Raw genomic sequence first — 27,863 nt, 5'->3', positions numbered from 1 at the left:
AGGTGACATTTCAGATCGGGACCCTTCTTCTGATTTAAGATTTGGGACATGAAGCAGATTTCCTTTCCTCCCAGAATAGGTGACACGTGGAATAAGTGTCTAAGAAAACTAAACTCTAAATCAGAAATCAGACTAAATTGATGCAAACAGACTGGATTAAGAATGTGACGAGGCTAAGACTGGGCCTCAACAAACCCATTTTTAATTAAATAATTTAGAAAGTTAGAATGGTCATGTCTATTGGCTCTAAGAGTAAAATCATATCAATTTCTGTTATATTTTGAATCAGTTATTTTGTTTAGCCGTTTTGAAGATGCTTAAAAGACTCTGCAGACTAATGGATCAATGGTACTTAGTAAATGCAGTGGGGAGCGGCCAACTTTGTGACCAATTATACATGGTCCAGTGGAGGGAACAAAGTCAACAGATCTTTAGCCAATGCTCAGTCTTCGCTCAGTCCACCTGGGCCAACGTGATCTCCCGGTTGCCAAACACTAACTCCCCGTCCCATACTGACCTTTCTGTCCTGGGCCTCCTCCATTGTCAGAGTCATGCCCAATGCAAATTGGATGAACACCATCTCATAATTTGCTTGGGCAGCTTACAACTTCAAGTAACCTGTGCATCCCCTCTCTCCGTCCCTCCCCACCCTAACCATTGTACTAGTTTCACTGTCGTCCTAGTGAGTTTCATTATCTGTATAACTTGTTTCCACCTAGCCCACAGCTAACAATGGCCTGTTTCCTTCATCATTATTACTTTTTTGCACATCTTTCATTCATTTGATCCATATCACCGTCTATATCTCTCGTTTCCCTTTCCCCCCCCGACTCCAGTCTGAAGAAGGGTCTCGCCCCCAAACGTCACCTATTCATTTTCTCCAGAGATGCTGTCTCCAATCCTGTTGCAGTTACTCCAATTTTTTGCGTCCACCTTTGGATCTTTAGCCAAGCTGCGTTTGGCCCTTAATTGATTTTCCGCTAGACCCTGGATGGGCAGGCTTGGAAAGTAGTCCTCAGCCAGTTAGACCACTGTGCGAGAAGACTCCTTGCATTGCAAGAAGTAACTTTGTGTGTATAATCCCTCCTGTCATCTCCAATGAGGGGATACATGTTTTGACTCACCCCTGGTGATATTTATTTCAAGATTGGAAGCCGCGTTTCACCATCATTGTCGCAGTTTAAACTTCCAGGCAACACCTTAGTACGCACATCTATTTCTCAATATGCAGTCATCTCTGACGAAGGCACCTTTTATTTCCCATTCCCAATTCTCAGAGAGGACGGCAAAGATACAATTTCTTTGCAACTGTTTCACAGAACTGGGCGGGTTACCAGGCAACTTCAGACCCCATGATGAGGCAATCACACTGGACTCAGACTGGTACAGTATTCCGGATTCTTTCACTACAGAATATGCTCCAAACTATCCAGCAATTTTGTGGCTATTTTTACACCAGCATAATTCTTGTTAAGATGTCCACAATTTAAATTTTCAAAATGCCATGGTGGGGAATCTGAACTAGTTTTCTTGGGAATGATTACATGTCTTGCTTATCTGAAGCAAAGGGTTTGGCTGGAAGCAGGGAGAATCCGCCCCCCCTCTTCCCAAACTCCAAACATTCCTGCTTTTAGATTGACCCTAGATGCCAACCACAATTCGGGCACAGGCTGAAGAGTTGAATGAAGTGTCTCCAAGATTAGCCAGACAATGTTAAGCGGTACTAGAGAAAGTGAGAGGTAAGCACGTGATCATGAGGCTAAGATAGAAGGAAATGTGCGCACAAAATATCATCCCATTATGATGAAGCACACAACATTATCCCCCACATGCCAGTCTCTATGGAACTGTACAGCTGCCAGGAGTGTATTGTACAACATGGATTCTCAAGGCTAACATGCAGGGCTGCCATCGCGCAATAACATTTAGAACTGCATTCACTATAGTTTTCGCATGTCAGATCTGATCAGTCTCTGGCTAAAACTCAGTGTGGTCTGACCCAGCTCCCACACGAGGGCATCACTCCCCCAGCTGCTCTTGCAGAGCCTGAATGGTATTCCGCATTTGGTCCTCCGTTCCTTGCAACATTTTCACCTCAATCGTATGAAATACGTACAGGATTCCAGCCAGCAACGTCACGGCAAATGCCACCATGCCCAGGATGTAGAAGGAGACCTTGGGGAAGGAGTTCTCAGCGGTGGTGGTGACCAGTGGTATGATCGCCATGACGACTTCGAGCAGCAGCAAGACAAATCCCAGGACGGCCATCCTGCCAGAGGAGTAGCGTATCCTCTCCGCCCCGTGAATGCCAATCTTCACTTCTGCCCGAGCTTCGTTCAGGATGTCCACCAGCTGTGGGTTCGTCTCTGCAACAAAACAACACACGGAGTACTTTGGGTGGGGGCAGAGAAACAAAGGGAAAGTGGATCATAAAACTTAGAATTATTAATCGCAGATCGAAGGGCTCTTGTGATACACAACAATAACGTATACTCGGTCGGGTCAGTGGCTCAGCTGGTAGTGCTGCTGCGTCACAGCGCCAGAGACCCGGGATCGATCCTGACCTCGGGTGCTGTCTGTGGGGAGTTAAACAGACAATAGATAATAGGTGCAGGAGTAGGCCATTTGGCCCTTCGAGCCAGCACCGCCATTCACTGTGATCATGGCTGATCATCCCCAATCAGTACCCCGTTCCTGCCTATTTGCATGTTCTCCCTCTTAGTCCCCAGCTCATAGAAGAATCATTCAGAACAGCCTGATAACAGGGGGAAGAAGAGGGGAAGGGTGGTGGGAATATGGAACGAGATGCCCAGAGGAACTAGTTAAGACGTGGTACATGGAGAGGAAAGGCTCAGAGGGATCTGGGTCAAATGCGACAAACTTGGATGGAGTATCATGGGGTCACCATGGATGAGTAGGGCTGAAGGGTCTGTTTCCATGCAGTGTGATTCAACGTTTTGTTATGGACTTTATAGGCCCTGCTCAGAGTTGTGGGAATGAATGTATCCCTTAAACAATGCAGCACATCAGACAGGCTCTCACGTTTCCTTCGTTGTCATAGTGATTGCACTTCAAAAGGTGTGAAGCAATTTATGATATCCTGAGTTCTTCCCTTCTTTTAATTATACATTGCAGCAACTAAAGTTTCTTCTTTTGATTTGCTAAATGACTATTTTACATTGAAGGACTCTAGTGCTGGACTATCTCACAGTGGCAGCATTCCCTCTGCCATTATCCAATCAATTCCCTATTGTGGAGTTATAGTGTCTTACAGTGTGGAAACAGGCCTTTCGCCCCATCTTGCCCACACTGGTCAACATGTCCCATCTACACTAATCTGACCTGAATGCATATGGCCCATATCCCCCAAACCCATCCTATTCATGTACCCGTCTAAATGTTTGCTGCTGCACCCGCTGAGTTTCTCCAGCATTTTTGTGTACCTTAAATGTTTCTTAAATGTTGGGATAGTCCCTGCCTCAACTACTTCCTCCAGCGGCTCGCTCTATACATCTACCACCTTTTGTGTGAAAAAGTTACCCTTCAGATTCGTAATAAATCTCCCCCCCCCCCTCCCCCTCACCTTAAACCCATGTCCTCTGGTTCTCGATTCCCCGACTCTGGGCAAAAGACACTGTGCGTCCATCTGAGCTATTCCTCTCATGATTTTGTACACCAGTACAAGATCACCTCTCATCCTCCTGTGCTCCAAGGAATAGCCCTAACCTGCTCAACCTTCACAGTAGCTCAGGACCTCGAGTCCTGGCAACATCCGTGTAACTCTTCTCTGCACCCTGTCTAGCTTGAATTCTCCAACTATTCCCCAACTCCCATCCAGTTTCATCCCAGTCTGCGAACTTCCAGAACAAAGAGCATGTCAAACCTCCAGTCAAACCTCCCCTCACCTATGTCTACCCGCCATTTGTTGACACAAGGAACTGCAGGTGTTTACCAAGGAAAGACACAAAATGCTGGAGTAACCCGCTGAGCTACTCCAGCATTTTCTCTCTACCCATCGCTTGCCTGGCTTTGCTCTGTCCTAACCTCTCTCCTCCCTGCCACCATCAGTCTGAAGAAGGGAGCCGACCTGAAACGCCACCTGTCCATTCCCTCCACAGATGCTGACTGACCCTGCCGAGTTCCTCCAGCACTGTGCGTTTTCCTCAAGATGCCAACATCTGCAGTTCCTTGTGTCGACATGAAACAAGAGCTATATATATATATATTTATGTGTTTCACTGCAGTAGTGGGAAATAACTCACCTTCTTCGCGTTTCGCCCCAGTGGCAGCACCCTCATCTTTCTGCACGCTCAGCGTGGCGCACACAGCTTCATGGTCTGAATATGGAATGTTTTTCCCTGGAGCCGTACCACTTGTGGTCATCAAGTGGTCACATTTCACAGGGAACCCCCTCGACCCCTGCAGTGGGCGAGAGACACATAGTTTTAATTATTTGACGCCTTAAATTCCGGAACTCATTCGTCCAGTTTCAAAGCACCTCTGCCAGTTTGCTTTCCCAGTTCCAAACTCCTCACCTTGTAGAGAACGTAGTCAATGCGAATGCCCGAGGGAAACGAAGGACAATCCCAAACCGTGGCATAGCAGTTCTGAGCCTGCAGGGTGCAACCTCCTTCAGAGCCCTGTGGGAAACACAGCATACACGTAACTGAAGGGTCCCGACCCAAAACGTCACCTATTCCTTTTCACCAGAGGAGCTGCCCCGACCCCGCTGAGTGACCCCAGCACTTTGTGTCGATCTTCGGTATAAACCAACATCCGCAGTCCCTTCCTGCACATTTTGGATGCTCCACCGCAAAATCTCTTCAGAAGGGTTCCGATCCAAAATGTCACCCATTCCTTTTTCTCCAGAGATGCTGCCTGAGCCATTGAGTTACTCCAGCATTTTGTGTCTACATTCATAACTACTGGTACTCCCACTGTAAAGCGCTGAAGTTAGACTGCAGGATTAGAAAAAAGGTTCTGTAGGTGATCCTCAGCCAAGACAATGGAGGGATTGAACGATACAGCATGGAAACAGGCCCTTCAGCCCATCAAGTCCATGCTGAACATCGATCACCCATTCACATAAGTTGTACGTTAGACCCACATTCGCATCCAATCCCTACACACTAGGGGCAATTCACAGAGGCCAATTAACTTACAAACCTGCATGTCTTTGTCACGTGGGAGAAAACTGGAGCACCAGGAGAAAACATCTTTAGGATACCCTTGTTCTCAATCTCAATGATGTAGGCACTGTACCCCATTTTAGTACAACCCAGAAGCAGGCCCTTCAGCCCACATTGCCTGTGCCGAACATGATGTCAAGATCAACTCTTATCTGCCTGCACATAATCCATATCTGTAACAATAAGGCTGGCACAGTGGTGCAGCTGGTAGAGCTGCTGTCTCATAGCGCCAGAGTCCTGGCTTAACATCATAACGCTGAGAAGCATCTCAATGAAACAGGATCCCCTCCCCCACCTTCCTCTCCTCCGTACTCAGGGAGCTGTGTGGAAAATGGAACATGGGTATTAAACGACAAACAGCAATTAAGTTGTTGCAAGTAAACAAAAATCTAGGGGTGAGTGAACCCAATTGCAGGGAAGGGTCATCAATATCATAGATAAAGAGCTTTTAACCAGAGGTAATTAAACTTTATCTGCTGGTTTCACTTGTACAAACAACTCATCCCGGGAAACAAATCAGGATCTGACAATGACCTAGTCAACTGTTATCACAGCCGATCCCCGCCTTACAGCTGTTCGAGTAGGGTTGCCAACTGTCGCGTATTAGCCGGGACATCCCGTATATTGGGCTAAATTGGTTTGTCCCGTACGGGACCACCCTCGCCCCGTATTTAACTGTTGCGTCCGCAGCGTCCAGCCTCACCTCACCCGTCCCGGCATAGTGCAGCCCATGGAGTGCAGCAGCAGCACCTCGCCCGTGGCCCCGTTGGTCGGCAGCTCGGCCAGCTGTGCGACCTTTGCTTACCGCCGACACCACCACCCCTCCTTCTTAGCTGGTCATCGGTTCATGAGTTGGATGGGATGCCGGACTTTACGTGTGATGTTGCACACCCCCGTCGCGCGGGCCAAGACTCCTCAGCTGGCCCGCCGGCTGGGCTTTATGTGCAGTCCAGCACCCAGGCCAACCCATCATTCACCCAGCCACGGCTGAGTCGGTCAACGAATTGCCCTTGGGAATTTGTCCCTTATTTGGGAGTGAGAAAGTTGGCAACCCTATGATCGAGTAACAGAAATTCAATCTTACAGAATTCAGTAATCATTACCCAAACGTTTAAAATGCAGAATAAAACTTGTTCTTACAAAATAAACAATTATTTTTCAACACTCTTCTTGATTCGTGTACAGGCAATGCAGCTTTGTATGGAGGGGAGAGGGGGGGGGGGGAAAAGAAAGAAAAAACAGGATAGGGACCACAGAATAGAGTGGCACGGTGCGCAGCGGTAAAATTGCTACCTTACAGCACCTGGAGACCTCTGTTCGATCCGATCCTGACTACAGGTGCTGTCTATATGGAATTTGTACGTTCTCCCCGTGACCTCGTAGGTTTTCTCAGAGATCTTTTGTTTCATCCCACATTCCAAAGATGTACAGGTTTGTACGTTAATTGGCTTGGTATAAGTGTAAATAGTCCCTAATGTGTGGGGATAGCGGATACAGGGGGGGGGGGGGGGGCAGGGGTGCTTGCCAATATCTCTATTGATAAAGTGGAATAAAGCATATCAAGGTCAATCAACATTTGGTTATTTACGATGACCCTCATTGCCCATGTTAACCACCAGTAGAATGGGAATGAGAATGGGTCATGGGTCTAGCTTTTAACAACAAGCTCTCATACGCATGGTGTGCACTGATACAGTCAGCAAGTCGGGCTCCATACCAGGGCAGAAACAATATTTCAGCAAGGAACCTTCAGCACAATTCTGACACAGAGATCCTATCCGTAAATTAAAATATGTGGTTAGGTGTGCAGGGAGGGACTGGTCTAAACCGAAGACAGACACAAAAAGCTGGAGTAACTCAGCGGGTCAGGCAGCATCTCTGGAGAAAAGGGAATAGGTGACGTTTTGGGTCGAGACCCTTCATCAGACCTGAATGCAAGATAATTTTATTTCCAAAAGCCATTTGATGAGGTGGCACAAACGTTTTTATTGCACGTCAATAATTGAAGCTAATATTTATTCATAGATATAAGCGCCTTGAGTATCAAGCGCCTTGAGTATTAGAAAGGCGCTATATAAATCCCAACCATTATTATTATTATTATAGATATAGGATATGTTAACTGAAACCAGCGGGTAGAGAAAAACAGGATTTTCAGGTTGGCAAACTAATCGTTGGCATTTATGTTAAGCTTCACCTAATTCCATGAATAATTTTGAAGGGACCAGGTATATTGTATAATGGTTTACTGATGGGAAAAAAAATGTTATACCCCATCAGGCAAAATGTTTAGTGGTGTAAAAACACACACCTCCAGATTCAGGGACAATTTCTTCCCAGCTGTTATTAGGCAACTGGGCCATCCTATCACCAACTTGAGAGCAGTCCCGAACTACTATCTACCTCATTGGAGACTCTCGTTATTCACTTTATTCCCGTTATCATGTATCTGTACACTGTGGATGGCTCCATTGCCATCATGTATCGTCTTTCCACTTTCAACAAAAGCTTTTCACTGTACCTCGGGTACATGTGACAATAAACTTAACTCAACTCAAGTTGTACACCAGGTTGTGAGGAGTACAGTGTATAGGGAGGAAAGGCAGATGCTGGTTTACACCCAAGATATTCACAAAACATAGCCGGACAGACAGCATCTCTGGAGGGCAAGAATGGGCAACATTTTGGGTCGAGACCCTTCTTCAGACTGAGAGTCAGTCTGTGAGGAGTACAGTCTTTGCTGGGATATAACAGGATTAAGTGAGATACATAGATACAAAGAGACAGATCTTTAGCCTAATGAGTGTGTACCAACCACCAAGCATCCATTACACCAATTCTACTGTAACATATTTTTATTCTCTCTAACTTTCCTGCAATTCACCCCCATCCTCCCTCCCGAAATTCTACATTAGCACCAATTTACAGTGACCACATAACCTACCATCACACACAACTTTGGGTTGATTTTAAGTTCCTTGGACCCATCATCTCCAGGGACCTGAAATGGGGGGGGGGGGGCACGATCGGCTCCACAGTCAAAAGGGCCCAACAGAGGATGTGCTTCTTGCGGCAGCTGAGGAAACCAATCTGCCAGGGCTTTGTCCTTCCCCCACCATCCTTCAACAAACAGCCTGAAGGGTCCCGACATGAAACATCACCTATCCGTGTTCTCCAGAAACACTGCATGACCCGCTGACTTATTCTAGCACTTTTTTATGAAATACTGTGCTTTATTGGTTTAATCTCTCATCCCAAATATCGTGTCACTAATGTTTCGAGCTAGACTTGAACCCCCTACCTCAAAGAAAACAGTGCTTGAAATTGAGTCTCAGCTAACAAAAGAAGCGTCATTCCTTCAGTTTTTTTTTGGCAGGTAGTTGGGTTCCTGTTATCTGAATGGTGGCCGATTAGGAAAAGGGGAGGCAACGAGACCTGGGTGTCATGGTACACCAGTCATTAAAAGTAGGCATGCAGGTGCAGCAGGCAGTGAAGAAAGCGAATGGTATGTTAGCATTCATAGCAAAAGGATTTGAGTATAGGAGCAGGAATGTTCTACTGCAGTTGTACAGGGTCTTGGTGAGACCACACCTGGAGTATTGCGTACAGTTTTGGTCTCCTAATCTGAGGAAAGACATTCTTGCCATAGAGGGAGTACAGAGAAGGTTCATCAGACTGATTCCTGGTATGTCAGGACTTTCATATGAAGAAAGAATGGATAGACTCGGCTTGTACTCGCTAGAATTTTGAAGATTGAGGGGGATCTTATAGAAACTTACAAAATTCTTACGGGGTTGGACAGGCTAGATGCAGGAAGATTGTTCCCGATGTTGGGGAAGTCCAGAACAAGGGGTCACAGTTTAAGGATAAGGGGGAAATCTTTTAGGACCGAGATGAGAAAAACATTTTTCACACAGAGAGTGGAGAATCTCTGAAATTCTCTGTCACAGAAGGTAGTTGAGGCCAGTTCATTGGCTATATTTAAGAGGGAGTTGGATGCAGCCCTTGTGGCTGGAGAGAAGGCAGGTACAGGATACCGAGTTGGATGATCAGCCATGATCATATTGAATGGCGGTGCAGGCTCGAAGGGCCGAATGGCCTACTCCTGTACCTATTTTCTATGTTTCTATGTTATTGTAAGAGCTAAAAGCAACATCTACTGATCTTTATACAAGCTACAAATTGCTGACGGGATAACCCCATCAACGTTAAGCTCTGATAGGAATGATTGGGTTCATGTATGATGAGTCTGGGCCTGTATTCGCTGGAGTTTAGAAGGATGAGGGGGACTTCATTTGAAACGTACCGAATAGAGACAGCCCTGGAAAGAGTGGATGTTACCACTACTGGGATAGTCTCGGACCAAAGGGCATAACCTCAGAATCAAAGGTTATGCCTTTAAGAAAGGAGATGAGTTGGGATATCTTTAACTAGAGGGTGGCGAATCTGTGGAATTCAGTGCCACAATGGCGGTGGAGGAAAAGTCATTGGATATTTCTAAAGCAAAGAATAAGATGATTAGTAAGGGTCACCCTTGTCGCCCTTCATACAGCAGATCAAGAGGCAACTGCTTGGCTAAAGGACTTTGCATTCGCTAAATAAATAAATTAGTAAGGGTGTCAAAGGCAGGAATAAACCCGGGTCATCAGAGCTGAGGGAGAACCTCTACCAGTTATGTCAGTCCGCTGCCCGTACAAGAAAGAAGGCAGGAGATTGAGGTCGATAGGCAAAGATAGATCAGCTAGGATTGAATGGCTGTGTAGACTCGATGGGCTGAATGGCCTAATTCTGCTCCTATGATTTATGAACATCTGGAACGTGATTTTAACATCCAGAGCATTCTCCTGATGGTTCTCACCACGCAGGTGTGAAGCAACGGGAATCGGGGGAGGTAAATTGTCTGAAACACAGACATTTACCTGGTCTCTATATGGTTAGAGGTTCAAGTGATGCTTCAATTCAAGATGGTTCTCCCATTGTGTAGGATGGAACTGCAGATACTGGTTCACATTGAAGAGAGACACAAAATCCCAGAGTAGCTCAGCGGGTCAGGCAGCATCGCTGGAGAAAAGGACGTTTCGGGTCGAGACCCTTCATCAGACTGAGAGTTAGGGGAGAGGGAAACTAAAAGGTACTAAAAGAAAACTGTTCTCCCAATGCTGTACTCGTGGAGGACTGCATCCTCTCCGGAGGAATTTAATGATGTTGGAGGATGGAGAAATGCTCCTAATGTTTATCCCACAACACAAAAGGATAATCTGATCGTGACCAGCTGCTGTATGTGGTGCATGCTGTGCACAAATGTCTGCTGAACTTCCTGCAGCACTACGTTTCAAACAGCACTTCAATGGATGCAAATATCCAGAAGATGTGGAACAGATAAGACCGCAAAGTTTACGGAAGTGCTTACTTCAAACTTTTTGGTCTCCACAAATGAGTCCTTCATCCCCGTGTAACACTGCAGGAGCCGGTTTCCCAGGTCATTGGGATGCATGTTCAGGTCGCCACCCAAGATTGTGACGTCAGCTGTTTTTCCTGTGTGGCTGGGAAACAAGAAAATAAGTTTTGAAAGGGTTCACCGAACTGTCCGGCAAGGATCACTGACACCGGCTTTGCGCACTCCTTACCGTATGAACTGCCCCAGCTCCCAAGACTGAAGCAGACGGTGGGGGAGATAGTCGTCCTTTTCCCTGCAATACTCTGCGTGAAGCTGCGGGAGAGAAGAGAGTCAGCTCTGATCCCGAACTCGGGAACGGTTCTGCTTTCAGCCTCCAGCGGTATCCTACACCAGCAGCCAGGTCAGAGTGGAGGGATGGGATGGGACAGGGAGGAGGTTAGTGAGGAGGTGGACAAGGGAAGGTAGGGGTGGAAACGTGCCTGAGCTCAGACAGCATGGGGCAGAGAGAATAAATGGAGCAGCAGCAATAGGGGAAGAGTACTATGTTAGGACAGAGTGGGAGAGCCAGGAGGAGAGACAGAGCGGGCTAGCACCATAACAAGGGATAGGAAACAAGTCTAGCCAGAAATGGCGGCAAGGCCAGAAAAAAAGGAACATTATTAACGCAACCCCAGACACAGAAATAAGCCACAAAAAGGCAGCCAGGGACAAGATTTAGAGTCGGGTGCACAATTTCATGCAGGACAAGGTGCCAAAGATGGTATCTTGATTATGTTATTATTAAGTCACCTCACACTTAGCTACCACTTACATGAGTCACGTAAACATGGACAATGATGCCTTGCACCTTCAGAATGACCAGGCCAACAGACTTCCCACCAAACCAGTCGCCATGATGCAACTAGAAGACAGTGGGATCACAGATTATTTTCTAACAGAGCTGTATTTCAGAGTACAAATGTTATTTATCAGCCCTACACTTTATAAATTTGTTTGTTTAGTTTAGTTTAGAGATACAGTGTGGAAATATCGGCCCTTTGGCCCACAAAGTCCGTGCTGACCAGCGATCCCTGCACATTAACACTATTCTACACACACTAGGGACAATTTACAATTTTACAAAGCCAATTAACCTACAAACCTGCACATGTTTGGAATGTGGGAGGAAACCAAAGATCTTGGAGAAAACCCACGCAGGTCACTTGGATAACGTACAAACGCCGTACAACAAGCACGTAGTCAGGATCGAAAGACCGCTGTGCCACCATGCCAGCTTAATGAGCTGAGCAAGAGCACCTGTTCACCAATGTGTGGAAATATATGGAACTCTGCACATGATAAATATGCAACTGGAATTCTGGTCTGTTACAGATTTCAGAACTGCATATAGCCCATGGAATATAAATAAGTTTAAAAGTAAGGTGATGTCTGCATTCAGAATTATTCCTTAGACTGAGTGCAAAACGTTAAGACATTTTGCTCAGTGCAGGACACCAAGATTTTTTCGATCTGATATCTTCCTCTAGATTTCCTCTCTCATCCACAGACTTACAATTCAGTGGAAACTAGTTTACACTTGAGCATATTAACCAACTGCTCTTTGTACCAGACTAGACTTTGAATCCGGATAGATTTGCATTGAGGGCGAGGTGGAAGCAGGAACCTCAAGCTGTCTGCAGATAATGTTCACTCAGATGGCCCAATCTACATCACATGATAGTATTAAGGAGCATCTTATCAGCACAATTTCTATTCATCTCAACATTTATTTGTCTTTATCTTGATCCCTTAACCAGTTGAGCAGGAACACTTTATAACCAACGTGTGGAAATAGATGGAATAAATAATCAGCAAACAGATTCTACCGATAAGGAGCATAAACAAAGAACTGCAGATGCTGGTTAATACACAAAATGACACAAAGTGCTGGAGTAACTCAGCAGGTCAGGTAGCATCTTTTGGAGAACACGGATAGGTGATGTTTCGGATCAGAGTCTGACCGGAAACGTCACCTATCCATGTTCTTCAGGGATGTGTAGAAAGGAACTGCAGTTGCTGGTTTATACCGAAGATAGACACAAAGGGCTAGAGTAACTCAGCGGCTCTGGCAGCATCTCTGGAGAAATAGGATGGGTATAGATTCGGATCGGGACCCTTCTTCAGGGATGCTACCTGTCCTGCTGAGTTACTGCAGCACTTTGTGTCCTTCTGCTGATAGGAAGCTTGCTTTTAATTTGGCTAGTAGCGCTTGCCCCATACCTTATAAGGATAGCCATTCAGGGAGTAGCGGTAGAGGAAAGAGTCAGTTATTCTGTACCTGGAGAAGACACACAGTCCGCTTCCTATAGCGCCACTGAAAGAGAGCCAACAGATCACATTCACAGTGGTTTCATATCTGCGTGTTGTCACAACAACTTGCATTAGTCATTACATGCATTTCTGAATTAGTTAGACCTCACTGTGCCATGAAACCGAGAAGCACAAACAGAAATTACCACATGATCCATTGACTAACAAAACGGAGACATTACTGACATTGGGATGTATTATTAACTTAATCGGAACTCTTTGCTATCTACTTCCAAGATATCACCATTGAGAGGCATTAATTGACCAGGTAGGTCTTAATCTTTTAGTTTGGTTTAGAGATACAACACGGAAACAGGCCCTTTGGTCCATTGAGTCCGCGCCGACCAGTGATCCCTGCACACTAACACTATCTTACACACTAGGGACAAATTACAATATTTACCCAAGCCAATTAACCTACAAACCAGTACTTCTTTGGAGTGTGGGAGGAAACCGGAGCAACTACACGATCATGGGGAGAATGTACAAACTCTATACAAACAGCACCCGTAGTCAGGGTCAAACCCAAGCTCTGGTGCCGCAGGCAGCAACTCTACCGCTGCGCCACCGTGCCACCCCTACACGCCAACTGTCGATGAGCCGTACACTATTTCTATGTTATCCCATTTTACAAACGAGGGGCAATTTGCAGAGGCCAATTAACCTGCACGTCTTTGGGATGTGGGAGGAAATTGGAGGATCCAGAGGAAACCCACACGCTCAGATAGAGAACATGCAAACTCCACATAGACAGCACCCAAGGTCAGTAGCGAACCCAGGTCACTGGAGTCACGAGGCAGCACCTCTACCGCTGTACCACTGTGCCGCCCTATATAGATAGAGGCCACCTCTTCATCTTCATCATTCTCTGGTGCACAAAAGGGCCATTGCCAAGGCTGAAAATCAAGCATTACAAATGACAGAAATGCTGGAACTGATTAACGTATTTGGTATTCAAACCAAAGATACATTTCTCACACTTCCAGAGCTCTCTCTGTAATAAAACTAACAATGGTTCAGCTGGTAGAGCTGGTGCCTTACAGCGCCAGAGACCTGGGCATAGTCCTAAATGGGTGGTTTCCGTGTGGAGTTTACACGTTCTCCCTGTGACTGCATGGGTTACCTTCAGGTGCTCCGGTCTCCTCCAATATCTCAAAGACATGCAGGTCTGTGGGTTAATTGTAAAATGCCCCAAGTGTGTCGGTTTTGGATGAGAAAGTGGGATAACATGCAACTAGTGTGCATGGGTGATTGATGGGCCTACTTCCATAGTGTATCTCCGAACCAAACCTGATGTTATCAAAGGGAGCAATTGAGACTCAGACGAGCAACTCCTTGGCTCCATGTTTAACATTGCATCGTTTAATTTCTACACCAGTCTATTACCATTTCACAGTCAAGTAATGGGCTCACTTTGTCAATGTCTCTGACAGATATAACTTCATACCTTCTGAAGTACACGGAATATGGCTGGGCACTTGTCAACTTGCTTCTTAAAAAGTGGTAATCTTGCTCACTCCACACCTGAAAGCAAAATCATTGTCTCAGACGTTTGCTGCTTTCCCCCTCCCCCCTCCTAAATGTAGTTGCACATGATCTAGAATGATACCCGTGACTGAGGCATTATAAAGTATGGAGCTGATACGGTTCTAACCGTAGATTAAAATTCCACCTCTTACTTGGTTTCAGATTTGCAAAACAAAAGGCATTAGTCAAAGAACTGGTTAACACCTTTTCAACTCCACAATCAAAAAACTATTAGCAGGGCCATGTCATGCGTAGAGTCATACAGCACAGAAACAGGGCCATCTACACTAGTGCCACCTGCCTGCGTTTGGCCCATATCTCTATAAACCTTTCCTATGAGCAGTTCATATCATGTTCATCTATACGTCCTCACAAATCTTCTTCTTATCGAGTCCACACACAAGATTTGAAGTTGTTCAGCCAGAGTTGAACACACTTCTTGGCATCTGCATATAATGGTCTCTGTCTTGTCGCTTCTTGTGCTTGGTGGAGGAAAGATTGGTGGAAACAGGGCGGCGATGTGAACACTCTTTCCTTGACCCCCTCACACTAAATAATAGTTAATTTTGTCTGAAAGAGAGGCACACAGTGTGGAAACCGGCTCTTCGGTCCAACTTGCCCACACCGACCAACATGTCCCATCTACACTAGTCCCACCTACCTGCTTTTGGTCCATATCCCTCTAAATCTATCCTATCCATGTACCTGACTAAATGTTTCTTAAACATTACAATAGTACCTGTCTCCACTACCTCCTCCAGCAGCTCCTTCCATACACCCACCACCTTTTTGCGAAAAAGTTACCCCACAGTTTTCTATTAAATCCTTCCCCCCTCACCTTAAACCTATGTCCCCTGGTTCTTGATTCCACTCCTCTGGGAAAGAGACTCTGTGCGTCTATCTTATCTAATCCTCTCATGATTTTGTACACCTCTACAAGATCACCCGTCATTCTCCTGAAATCTAACGAATAGAGTCCTAGCCTGCTCAACCTCTCCCTTTCGTTCAGGCTCTCAAGTCCTGCCAACATCCTCGTAAATAGTTAGAGTTTCAGAGAATGAAGATAAAGAAACGTTTGTGTACAATCTTAGGGAAAGGCGTGCTGCTTTGTCATATTAACCATTTTCCTCCGTCATCTTGCTCATCCATCGTGAGTTGCAAGCAGAACCAGAGTTTGCTCCTAGCTCTGTGAAATTCTCTGCCAAAGGCAGTGGAGGCCAATTCACTGGATGTTTTCAAGAGAGAGTTAGATTTAGCTCTTAGGGCTAAAGTAATCAAGGGATATGGGGAAAGAGCAGGAACAGGATACTGATTTTAGCTAATCAGCCCATGATCATATTGAATGGCGGTGCTGGCTCGAAGGGCCAAATGGCCTACTCCTGCACCTATTTTTCTATGTTTCCCGATGGCATGATACTAATTGAAAAGCAGCTGAATTTCAGAAAATGGCAATTAAAGTAGTGCTCAGCCCCAGAGACGTCCAACATCAAGAGTCAAGGATCACAAGTGTTTTATTGTTTATACTGTGTGTCCCAAAACAGAACAATGAGATTCTTACTTGCAGCAGTACAACAGGCTGTAAACATAGTACTCAATGGATGATATAATAAACAGAAAGAAAAGAGGTTCAGTTCATTTATAAAAACCAACATAGTGCAAAAAAACAAAAAGCCCAAAGTCCCCCAAGCAACCCAGGCAGTTTGTAACTCAGAGATTAATTGAAAGAAACACAATTTCATTCAAATATGCGAATGAAAACCTGCATTAAACAGTAAATGGTTTACTTATTTTAATATCTTTTACCATACTATTTTAATTAACTGGCATTTTAAGTCGCTACATTTAAAAAAATTTAATTAAAATAAATTAAGAGCATTTGAACACCTTTAACATTTGAAGAAAACTCCAATGGACTTTGAAAGCTGCAAGATCCTTTTCTGTGATCTGACGGTGGTATCTAGTGTCCTAGGGTCTCAACAACCCACTAAGCTGTGGAACAAGTCTTGGTATGGATGGTTAGCTTGGTTGGTCTTCCATTTCCAAGAGATTAATGCCATCAAGTGGAGGTGAAAAGCAGGGAGCTGGATCCAATTCAGACCCCCCAACCGAATTGCCCAAATAATTGGCGATCGCAAAGTATTGCTAGAAATGCAACTGGAATTGAATTTTCGGGATGGAAAATATTTAGAGTTAATTGCTGCTGATGTTGGAGGAAAGATCGTACGTTGTTTTGTTAACCAGGATTCTTTTCAACGAGGACACTGAGCAAGAAACTACATTCCATCACTTCTCCAATTCAAAAGCTGCAAGTACGAAGACACTTGCAATTTAACGGAAGATTTCCCTAACGCCAAGGAAGTCAATTGCCAATGCTCACCCACCAAATCGGTTCTTTGACTTCTTCATCCAGTTAGGATTCAGCAAGTCTATGATATATAGTTCTCAACGACCTAGATATGATCCCATAAAGAGTTTTTGGATTGTATCTATTCTTGTTTTGCCTTATGTCATGTAGACCAATGACAAATGACTCCAAAAAAGCTGACGAAAATACAGAATGGCAAACAGATCGGAAAGTTGCTGCATAAAGCAGTAAAGATAATAATAGGGAAGTGAAAGCTACCTCCTGCAGGAGGACCACATCATACTTCTCCTGACTCAGTAACTGCACAATCATTTCATAGCGCTCCCTACAATGTTTGCTGAGGTAGCGGATCCCCCTGTAACAAAGAAGGGGACATTGTGAAGGTAGTTTGTTAGATATATTGCATATTACAACACTAGGTTTTGCAATGAAGACTTTTATATTGAAGACATTTGCTCCCGCAAAACATACAAGTGGGTTTCAAGACAGATGCGAGCACCTAAACGGTCAAATAGAGATGCTACTGTCAACACACTAATTCTCCTGCAGCCGTGGGCTTGGCCTCCAGGGATCCCTCTCTCCACTAGTCCCAGACACGAGGAGGGATGTTTCATAAGGACCTAAAGGGCTGTTGCTTTTTGCAAAATTAAAAAGGGCCTGATAGAGAAACTCACACCCACATGCTGCATCAATCTATCACTTGACAGACTTTGCCCACTTTCGCTCACCCCACTCAGTTCAGTCTAAAGAATCCGAAGGGTCCGATCCGAGATGTCATCTGTCCATTCCCTTCTCTAATGCTGCTTGATTTGCTGAGTTCCTCCAGCACTCCCCAATAATTTGGGATTCTTCTTCAGAAACTTGAGTAAAGACATTAAACATGCACAAGATCAGGAGAGAAAGCGTTTGTGGTAATGGGAGAGTCTGATGAGAGATTTGCAGTAAATGCCAAACAAACAAAAACGGAAAGGGGATTTTCACTTTACCTAGGCTGCTGCTATGACCTGGATTACACTTTCTGTTGAAATTCCGCAGTAACATTCTACAGGGAATTGGCGAAATACTTGAAGGGGAAAACATTTGCAAGGCTTTTGGGGAAAAGGCAGTTAGGTGTGATAATTAAAGGCCATGCAAAAAGCCAGCACAGACAGGGGTGCCAAATTGGATCATCTTATCCTGTCTCAATCTACGATGAACCGTACTTTGCACAGATGCAGTCGGAAAAATGCAATCTTTGTTATTACACAAGAGGCAGAAACTGCTGTGATAAGGATGAGCAATGAACTGGCAGAAGAAACTGCACTCTCAAGGCTGACGTTACTGTGAGAATGCAGGTTGAAACTTTGTTTGGCTGTTCTTATGGTGTTTTACAACAGTAATCAGAAACAACAGCTAGTGTGCATTTAAAAAAAAGCCTCCTTGCTCCCACTTTGCATTCCATTAGCAGCAACTTGTTGCTAACACTGAGATTTCATTTTAAGGCAGCACTTCTGAAAAATGCTGGACACTGCCTTGAAACATTAACATCATACATTTTTCTGAAAGATTTGCCTGTATGTCCGTAAATTTATCTCCATTTGGTATTCAGAAGCACGCAAGATTCTCTAATGTCAATTGGTTGGTAATCGCATCAACCCTATAAATCACACACTGGCTGGACTGCTCTTTTAGTTTAGTTTTAGTTTAGTTAGTTTATTGTCACGTGTTACGAGGAAAAAATGGGGCAGGAAATCTGTCTACAGTCCAAATCTAGCATTGCCAAACTATTAACTAAATAGTGATTAAGAAGGAACTGCAGTTGCTGGAAAATCAAGGGTAGACAAAAGTGCTGGAGAAACTCAGCGGGTGCAGCAGCATCTATGGAGCGAAGGAAATAGGCAACGTTTCGGGACGAAACGTTGCCTATTTCCTTCGCTCCATAGATGCTGCTGCACCCGCTGAGTTTCTCCAGCCCTTTTGTCTACCTATTAACTAAATAGTCCCCAATCAATGACAAATTAAATGGAAATGCAAGACTGTGGAAACCAAACTGTACAGGGTCAGCTAACACAGCAACATTTCCTTCGCTCCATAGATGCTGCTGCACCCGCTGAGTTTCTCCAGCCCTTTTGTCTACCTATTAACTAAATAGTCCCCAATCAATGACAAATTAAATGGAAATGCAAGACTGTGGAAACCAAACTGTACAGGGTCAGCTAACACAGCAACATTTCCTTCGCTCCATAGATGCTGCTGCACCCGCTGAGTTTCTCCAGCCCTTTTGTCTACCTATTAACTAAATAGTCCCCAATCAATGACAAATTAAATGGAAATGCAAGACCGTGGAAACCAAACTGTATAGGGTCAGCTAACAGCAACATTCCATGTAATTTAATAGGCCTCAAAATGGAGTTGGTCCTTTCTCTGTACATAGGCTGGGCAGCTGTTCAAACAGAATACATCCCAAAGATGTCACGGTTCCTGCCTTTAACAACAAAGCTAAAAATACACAGCTTCAGATTTGCATGAATGGTACCTCTTTCTAAATCGTCAACTCGGTAGCAATATAAAATTAGATGTGGACATCCTCTTTTTTTATTTTGAAGCAGCATTGGAGCAGTTTTCTGCCGCAAAATCCAACCAGGAAGTGAGGCAGAGATACATGGAAATTGAGATGCTGCAATCATCAGCAAAAAACAAAGTGCTGGTGGAACTCAGCAGGTCAGGCAGCATCTGTGAATGACTATCTAAGACTTTGGGATCTTTAGCTTATCTTAGCCCCTGAGCAAAACACAAAGTGCTGGGGTTACTTAAGCAGGCTGGGTAGTGTCTGTGGAGAAAGCAGATTGGTGGTGTTTTGGGTCGGGACCGCTTCAGACTCCATTGAGCATAAAGGGTCCCAACCTGGTCGCCTATCCATGTCCTCCACAAACAACATATCTCCAAGTCAGGATGATGTGCAGTTAAGAAGAAAATCTAGATGCGGATGTGGCTCCTTTATGTAGGTATGTTGCAAAGCCTACCTGAGGCGTCTTTGAAAATCTGCCGCTGCCCGTGTGCCCGATTTTGGCGCCGTTTAGAGGGGGCGGGTTTAAAACGCGATTTTCTCTAGGCTGTTCAAATCGAAGATGTTCAGCCTAGTTAATTATTAACGAAAAATCGCTGGAAGACCCCGTCGCAAAAGCTATTATTAGGTTTAAAGGCCTTGAATAATAGTTATAGTAGTTTAAAAATCAATCTCTAAACCCGCGACCGCCAGCAACCGCTGGGTCTCATAAAGCAGACAGCTGAAGGTAGGCTGTATATTTTTACATTAAAAAGGGCTTCTAAAGATCCCTTTATACAAAGTTTAATATTGCGAGTAGCTCAATTTGGGCCCATTATATCGCGCAGTATTTTTCTGGGCATTTGGGGCACAAATCTACCGCAATGTGAACGTTCTAAACCAGCGCGTTCCACAGGGACCCACTGGAAAGCTGATTTAAATGGGCATTTATTTACAGCAATTGAACACTGAATTCCTTCCATTTGGCCTATAAATTAATGTAAATTAGATTTAAAAATCATGTTTTATTGTGAATTATTTGTGAATATTATTTGGACATTTAGGCTATTTAAAAATGTTAATCATTTATTAAGAAATGGATAGATGTTTAGATCTAGTAATTGAAGTCTGAAATTAGCTACAATTAGGTAACTAACTAATTATATGCTTTAATTTCAGGTCATCCAAGTAAGATTATTTTATATTTGTTTCAGAATGCTTCAATCTATGATAACTGAAAATTTCATTCAGTTCTCTTAATTTTTAAGAAAGTTATGGGCTTTTGACTGTTCACGATCACAACTTTTTTGTTATGTCCATAGAAAATCAATAGGGAACAAGATGCTCATTTCCGAGTATGAAAATGGCCATAACTTTTTAAATACTTGAGATATGAAAGTGAATTAGGTGTCAAATTAAACTTATTTTTATGCTTTATCTGATGGGATAAATTACAGACTTGATTTTTAAAATCTCAAAATTTTGTAACATTGCTACTTTATGCCATTGCCCTTGTCCTTCTTGAAGGCGGATGCTTAGAGTTGGTGTAAGGAAGTGCTGTTGGAGTAGCATAATAAGGCAACAGTGGGGTTTTGGTAGACGGCACACACTGTAATCACGAGGTGCCAATGGTGGAGTGAATGAATATAGGGTGGTGATGGGGTACCAATCAAACTTCTAGCCACCACTCTGCATAGGAGGACTAAATAACACATTCAAAGCACTTAGGAAAAAAAACCCCATAATCGAATGGTAATTTACAGAGCTACATTGCAGAGAATAATTTTGCCTACTATCATTGTGCTGGGTTTTTTGAGAAAGCTTTCCAACTGATTTCAATTCTCCCTTCACTCCACATACTTTGGAGTACATATTAAATACTTCTCTGAAAGCCACTACCGTATGGTGTCACAGAAAAATAGAAAATGCTGTATATATAACCAAAGAGCAGCATTTGTGGAGATTATTTGCAGCAATTATCCTTTTCAACAGAACTCTTTCATCAAATTTTGATAATGGGTCACCAACTGAGTAACAATGCTTCTCTTTCCACGAAAGCTGTTCTCGGTTTTTTTTATTGTTTTTAATCCACACCACTTCGATTTTGCAATATTGAGTTTGGTTCTACCACCCTTGCAGTCAATGCAACTCAGATAACCTACGCCACAAATGAAAATTCTCTTTCATCTTCCTAATGGCTGTTTGCCAATTATCTAAAGAATTTGTCACACTTCCTTTTTTAACATGCAAAACGATTCAAGAACTGACAACGCTGAGCACACGACTGATGCAGGAGACCGGAGGGGAAGTTTAAAATGCTGATGGTGTCATTTGAACGAACGGATCTGCGCTGAACAGTAAATGGCTGCAAATTACCCGAGTCTTACCAGCAATTGAGAGTGAACACTCTGAACCTTGCAGCCAGCGACTCCGACATGGTATCAGGTTAACAAGGTCACACTCTGCAGACGCTAAAAAGAAACAAAAATACATTTGTGTTCTGAAGCATATGAACTCTGTTTATCCGATAAAGCGTGCAGGATGGAACAAATCCATGACAATACTCACAGAAAGCTGCATCTCTTCCCACAATCCATTTAATCCAACAGTCAAACATTTTAAGTACATTCACCCCGATTGCCTTTTATTATACCTTGCATTGCACTACTTTTCCTAATGCCTTTTGGACTGTTATGAGATGCATGCGGATGCCACAAGAAGGCAAAGATTCACCTCACCCCCAGTGCAGCCTTCTCTATCCACCAAGATAAGACAATCATCTCCATCTAATGATGTTTGTAGATTTCACATCAACTGTCTTAAAATTACACCCACTTGCATAATCCCCACCCACTTCCTAGAAAAGTGTTGATGGACCCCTCCCCCCCAGACCCTGAACCTCAGACCTCCTCGAGCTCAATCAGTTTAGTTTAGTTTTTAATTGTCTCTTGTATTATTGTCATGTGTATTGTCATGAGGTACAGCGAAAAGCTTTTTGTTGCGTGTTATCCAGTCAGTGAAAATACCATACGTGATCACAATCAAGCTGTCCACAGTGTACAGATACAGGATAAAGGGAATAACATTTAGTGCAAGATAAAGCCCAGTGAATTTCAATTAAAGATAGTTCGAAGGTCTCCAATGAGTTAAATGACAGGTCAGGACCGCTCTCTAGTTGGTCTCCCACTCTTTGCCAATAGTCATTAGCTTGGCTTCAGGGATTAGACTATTTGAATCCAAAGGATCACTGGTGCCCCACCAACCACTGCAGCATACCAGTACATCCTTGCATTAACAGCGGCATAGAGATAGAGCTGCTACCTTACAGTACTAGAGGTCCAGGTTCGATCCCAACTACGGGTGCTGTCTGTACGGAGTTTGTAAGTTCTCTCTGTGACTGCGTGGGTTTTCTCCGGGTGATCCAGTTTCCGCCTGCACTCCAAAGACGTACAGGTCTGTAGGTTAATTGGCTTCGGCAAAATTGTAAATTGTCCCCAGTGTGTAGGATAGTGTTAGTGCATGGGGGGGGGGTCCGCTTATCAGCACGGACCCGATGGGCCGAAAGGCCTGTCTCCGTGCTGTGATGGAATGAATAACTCAGGATGTGTACAAATGTACACATTCCATTGAAACAAACACATCTGACCTGACAACCTATTCCCCAACTCTCTCAAGAGCAATAGAACCCCAACTACATCATTGAATGGGTTGCATTAAAACCTCCGCTGAAAAGTCAGGGCAGGTTCATAATTCAGAAGATAAAAATTAGCTTTATGAAAATGGTCTTTGCTCCAAAAAGAATTGTGCTTCCCTTTTTTCCTAAATAGTGGTTAACAGTGGATGCATCACTAGCTAGTTTAGTTTATTGTCGCGTGTACCGAGGTACAGTGAAAAGCTTTTGTTGTCTGCTAACCATCTAACCAAAAGACAATACATGATTACAATCATGCCATCCACATCAGAGTCGAGATTATACGAGTGGAGTGATTGTAGATCCACTTCTATGATCAGCACACACAGAGTTGCCTGGGTTGGGCGCTATCATGAATCCACTGCATCATCTCCCATCTCGTTCAGAACAAAATCAAGACATTGGCCAAATATAAGTGCGCAACAGGTTTGCGTGGCTTCCACACAAAAAAAAACGTTAAATGGTTGCTACCTGGGCCTGAAAGTGAATCCTCCATTATCTTAGCAACCACCTTGCAATCAGTGCAGAGTCTGCCCCCATGGTAACACACTTTAGAGCTGCCTGGGAAGAAGCACTGGAGAGGGCCTGGAGAAACTACAGATATTTCTGACTGAGAAACTAAACATTGGTAAATTAGTTAGACGCCAGAGGGAAAACACAATGATGGCCAGTAAAAATATCATGACATCAGAGGTGTCAAAGTGATCTCTACAGTATTATCATTACTGTTCTTAGTGTGAATGCTGAGAGGATGTTTCCAGTAGTGGGAGTGCCTAGGACCAGAGGGCACAGCTTTGGGATAACAAGGATGTACCTTTAGAATGGAGATGAGGAGGAATTTCATTAGCCAGAGGGTGGTGAATCTGTGGAATTAATTGCCACAGATGGCTGAGAGCACCAAGACATAGTGTATTTTTAAAGCGGAGATTGAGAGGCTCTTGTTTAGTAAGGGTGTCGAAGGTTATGGGAAGAAAGCAGGAGAATGAGATTGAGAGGGAAAAAGTAGATCAGTCATGATCGAATGGCAGAGCAGACTCGGTGGGACGAATGGCCTTATTCTGCTCCTATGCCTTGTGCACATATGCCATGTTAAACGGATCCAATTCCCATTACAAACTTATTACTGAATTATTTGTTCCCCATTTGCCCTAACAAGCACCAACTGCTCCCTATTTCTGAAAGACACGAAACACCTAAAAATATGCTTTCTCACTCTGACAGCTCTTCATTCCCAAATATCTATTTAAACACACAAGCTCTAAAATTCTCTTTCAAAATGTCTCCACCACATTCTTCTCTAGGACAGAGCTCTAAAGCTCTCTCTTTGACTACACTTTGACACATGTTCTACAATTGTTTAAGGCTATTCATAACATTCTGTTTAATAACCATTATGTATGTTTTGGTGATGGTGCGTTTTGATACAGTGTCTAGATCATACCTAGATAGAATATAAAATCATGAAGATGGTCTCTTTAACACTCCACATACCTTTGTATTTAAATTGCAGCCCTTTTTTTGCAGGTAAAAGCACAAGATCTCGGAGATTTTGGCTCTTTTTCAGACAAACATAATCTTCAAGCTCTGCTTTGAACTATCAAATTGTTGCAAATTAATTGTCAGATACTAGAGGTCTCAGCCTATTACACAACATTACCATTCTCTAGTTTTCCTTTAACCTTGGGACTGTTGGAGAGAAGCCCGACACTGCACTCGTATCAGTCCCTGTCCTGGCCAAAGAATCGGTTTCATAACCTTTAATCATCAACAATATTGGGGAAAAAAAGCTTTGAGAACATGATGGGAGAGCACATGCTTTCTCTCTCCAGAACACAATGTGAACCAATTGTTCCCATTTTTGCATTTGGTTTTAAAAGACATACAGCAAGCAGTAAGCAAAAAGCATAGCTATATTCTTACAGGGTTCTCCAAGACATATGATGCGATGTGTCAGAAAGTTCATATCAGAAAGGTTTTAACAAAAGACCTGCCATTAATTACATGGTACATGACAGGCAGTTACATATTTTTCAAGTGTAGACCCTACCCATCAGGAGGGTTGTCATTCCATTAATGTTTGCCATGCTAGTGATATGGGTAGAGGGACAAATATAGAGCACACCGCCGAGATTTTCTGCAGTTTTCTTTAAAAAAAAGCTCCAGGATCTTTATTTGTATGGTGGCATGGAATCATTTACATGGGCACTTCAGCTCTTTTAAAAACATAGGAACTTGTAATGAAAAACACTGACAGCATAATTAACAGATCTAAAAGAGTAACAGCATAATTTACAGATCTAACAATCTGTCATTTAAATTGCACCTTTCATATCTCCCCAAACGCCAAGAACATCGTGGAGCCAATATCTGAAATGTTCTTATAGTTGTAGCATAGCAAGTCATTACAATTAAATTAACCATAGCACAAATGTAGTTTGAAAGATAGATATTTCAACCATCCCTTCTTTGAAAAAATACCTGAATGTATTTTTCAATCCAAACAAGTCGACAAGAAAGGAACTGTCTAGGTAGAAAAGTCCTACTGTCGAGAACAGATTTTGAACAAAACCTCTGGCATTTTTTAGTATTGGCATGAGAAATCATCGGCTATGAAATTGGTCTGTGGCTAAACCTTGAACTTGGGCTAGGTAATTGTAAAATACAGGTTTAGTAGCTTTAACAATTGTTGATACAAAGGTCATATTGATGCAAAATGCCAGAATATTGACAAATAAAACAAGAACAGCTAGTGATAGGACTAAAACAGAGCCGTACAAAGCCCAATCATTTGCCGATTATGTGAATGTCAGCGTTAAACTTGTTTTGAAATCAGCCCCTTGATGATACAGGAAATCAATGACAGGTCTCTCCCCCACCCCCTCCCCACCCCTCGTTCTCAACAGCATCTAACTAGAAGCAGGAAGCGATTGGACACCAAATCATTGGAAATATACCACATGCTTGCTTTCTATAATGTCAGCAGCATCTCCCTACCAACCTCACACTGACCATCATCCTCGCAAGGGCAAACTAGAAACAGGACATAAATGCAGACACAAGACCATACAGAGAGAAATGGGCAGAGTGGCAGACATCAATTGAAACACCCCATTTCCTCCACAGATGCTGTCTGACCAGCCGAGTTCTATCCAGCACATTGCATATCAAACCTACTAAATCTTTTCACCTTAAGCCTATGTCCTCTGGTCTTCAATTCCCCTACTCTGAGCAAGAGACTCTGTGCATCTACCCAATCTATCCCTCCTCAAGATTTTATACACCTCTATATGATCACCCCCTCGTCCTCCTGTGTTCCAAGGAAAAGAGTCCCAGCCTACTCAACCTCTCCCTCTCCCTCTCCCTACAGCTCAAACCCTCAAGTCCTGGCAACATCCTCGTAAATCCTCTGATGAAGGGTCTCGACCCAAAACATCGCCCACACCTTCTCCTCAGAGATGCTGCCTGTCCCGCTGGGTTACTCCAGAATGTGTTGTGTCTTTGGTTTATACAAGCATCTGTAGTTCCTTCCTACACTTACTTCCTTGTACCCCTTCCAGCTTGACAACACATTTCCTATATAACAACTGAATACAACACTCTAACTGCTGCCATACCAACGTTTTACATAACTGCAACATGACCTCCCAACTTGTATGCTCAATGCTCTGACTGATGAAGGCCTTTTTTTTTTGTTGACAACCCTATCTACCTATTAATGAGGCATTACAATAAAACATTAGAGGGGGTAGGGGGAATCCGTCGATGTTTGGTTTGTCTAGGGGTGGACATCAATGAGCAAGGCGATGGTGTACTTGTCCTTGAGCAAGGCACCAGACGTGCTCACCACGGGTCTCTGGGCAGCGTTTGGCACAAAGCAAGGGGAGTTGTTGCCCGAGCCCCGGGGAGAGCGAGCGGTTGATGCCGGCCGGGCCGGGCCGGGCCGGGCGCCCCAGGGCTGTAGCCTGAGGGAGAAGGGATCCGTTATGGAGGCAGAGGAAAGCTCCCTTCTGCGGCCGGCGCCCCTGGCTGCATTGCAGAGGCACCGCAAAGTGCCCACCATTGACTTGACCCTACCCCCGGCCGCGGGTACTCACCATGCGCCGCCGCCAAGCCGAGCCGAGCCGTCGTCTTGCCAGGGCCGCCACTGGTCCTCTCGCACAGCGGCTTCCGCCCCCTCCGCACGCTGAGCACGCCGGGTATTGTAGTCCACGCCGCACCGCCGCCAATGCTTCCCGTCCCCCTCTGGCTCAATCACCCGGCATGCACTGAGGACAGCTTCCGGCCTGCGGGATTGCGGTCGGTGTAGTCCACCCGTCGCCTGCTCCCGACCGGAAGGAGCGCACTCTCGGTCAAATGGAACTACAAGTCCCGGGGTGCTTCGCGCCAGCACCGTCCTGCGCTGCAGCAGAGAGCTGGTGGTTAGGTTGCCCAGGCAACAAGGCTCCGTCCAGCCTGGGAGCAGGTATTCAGTTGCTTATCATCAGCAGGAAATATAATGTATGTCTTATCACATATAGATTAATCTGCATCTTCCTTGCTTCATGCATGCTGTTTGCATGTCCCCATATACCTCCCCCACCTCTCCTGTGCTCCACCTACACTGTCACCTATTTATAGACAAAAGGTGCAAGAGTAGGCCATTCATAGAAACATAGACATAGAAAATAGGTGCAGGAGTAGGCCATTCGGCCCTTCGAGCCTGCACCGCCATTCAATATGATCATGGCTGATTATCCAACTCAGTATCCTGTACCTGCCTTCTCTCCATATCCCCTGATCCCTTTAGCCACAAGGGCCACATCTAACTCCCTCTTAAATAT

General features: G+C 44.3%; 1 protein-coding gene across 2 annotated transcripts; it reads right to left on the bottom strand.

The window, feature by feature from the left end:
• Window positions 1-610: 610 nt before the first annotated feature.
• smpd2 (sphingomyelin phosphodiesterase 2) lies at window positions 611-27,212 on the bottom strand. Of its 2 annotated transcripts, XM_033042781.1 has the most exons (11): window positions 27,138-27,212; window positions 21,740-21,823; window positions 17,087-17,183; window positions 14,384-14,460; window positions 12,847-12,940; window positions 11,399-11,488; window positions 10,817-10,899; window positions 10,600-10,732; window positions 4,536-4,640; window positions 4,263-4,419; window positions 611-2,366 (listed from the first exon to the last, which is right to left on the bottom strand). In XM_033042781.1, the coding sequence occupies exons 2-11, from the start codon at window positions 21,787-21,789 to the stop codon at window positions 2,020-2,022; spliced, it is 1,233 nt and encodes a 410-aa protein (XP_032898672.1). In that variant the 5' UTR covers window positions 21,790-21,823; window positions 27,138-27,212; the 3' UTR covers window positions 611-2,019. The 2 variants fall into 2 exon arrangements, with proteins under 2 accessions (XP_032898672.1, XP_032898674.1); XM_033042783.1 differs by lacking the exons at window positions 14,384-14,460; window positions 27,138-27,212 and having other exon boundaries at window positions 21,740-21,819.
• Window positions 27,213-27,863: the final 651 nt, after the last annotated feature.

The sequence above is a fragment of the Amblyraja radiata genome, chromosome 24 (genome assembly GCF_010909765.2).
Source record: "Amblyraja radiata isolate CabotCenter1 chromosome 24, sAmbRad1.1.pri, whole genome shotgun sequence".
Classification (NCBI taxonomy): domain Eukaryota; kingdom Metazoa; phylum Chordata; class Chondrichthyes; order Rajiformes; family Rajidae; genus Amblyraja; species Amblyraja radiata.
The sequence above is the reverse complement of the archived record's forward strand: the minus strand, read 5'-3'. Positions and strand labels throughout refer to the sequence as shown.

What these genes read in the sequence shown, in the direction of transcription:
- smpd2 (XM_033042781.1), bottom strand. Translation starts at nt 21,789, where the DNA reads ATGTCGGAGTCGCTGGCTGCAAGGTTCAGAGTGTTCACTCTCAATTGC. An exon ending in TATTCCGTGTACTTCAGAAG is followed by an intron (nt 12,941 to 14,383) that starts GTATGAAGTTAT and finishes GCTCTCTTTCAG; the next exon opens with TGGCGCTATAGGAAGCGGAC. An exon ending in TGAATGGCTATCCTTATAAG is followed by an intron (nt 11,489 to 12,846) that starts GTATGGGGCAAG and finishes ACTGTCTTCTAG; the next exon opens with TTGCATCATGGCGACTGGTT.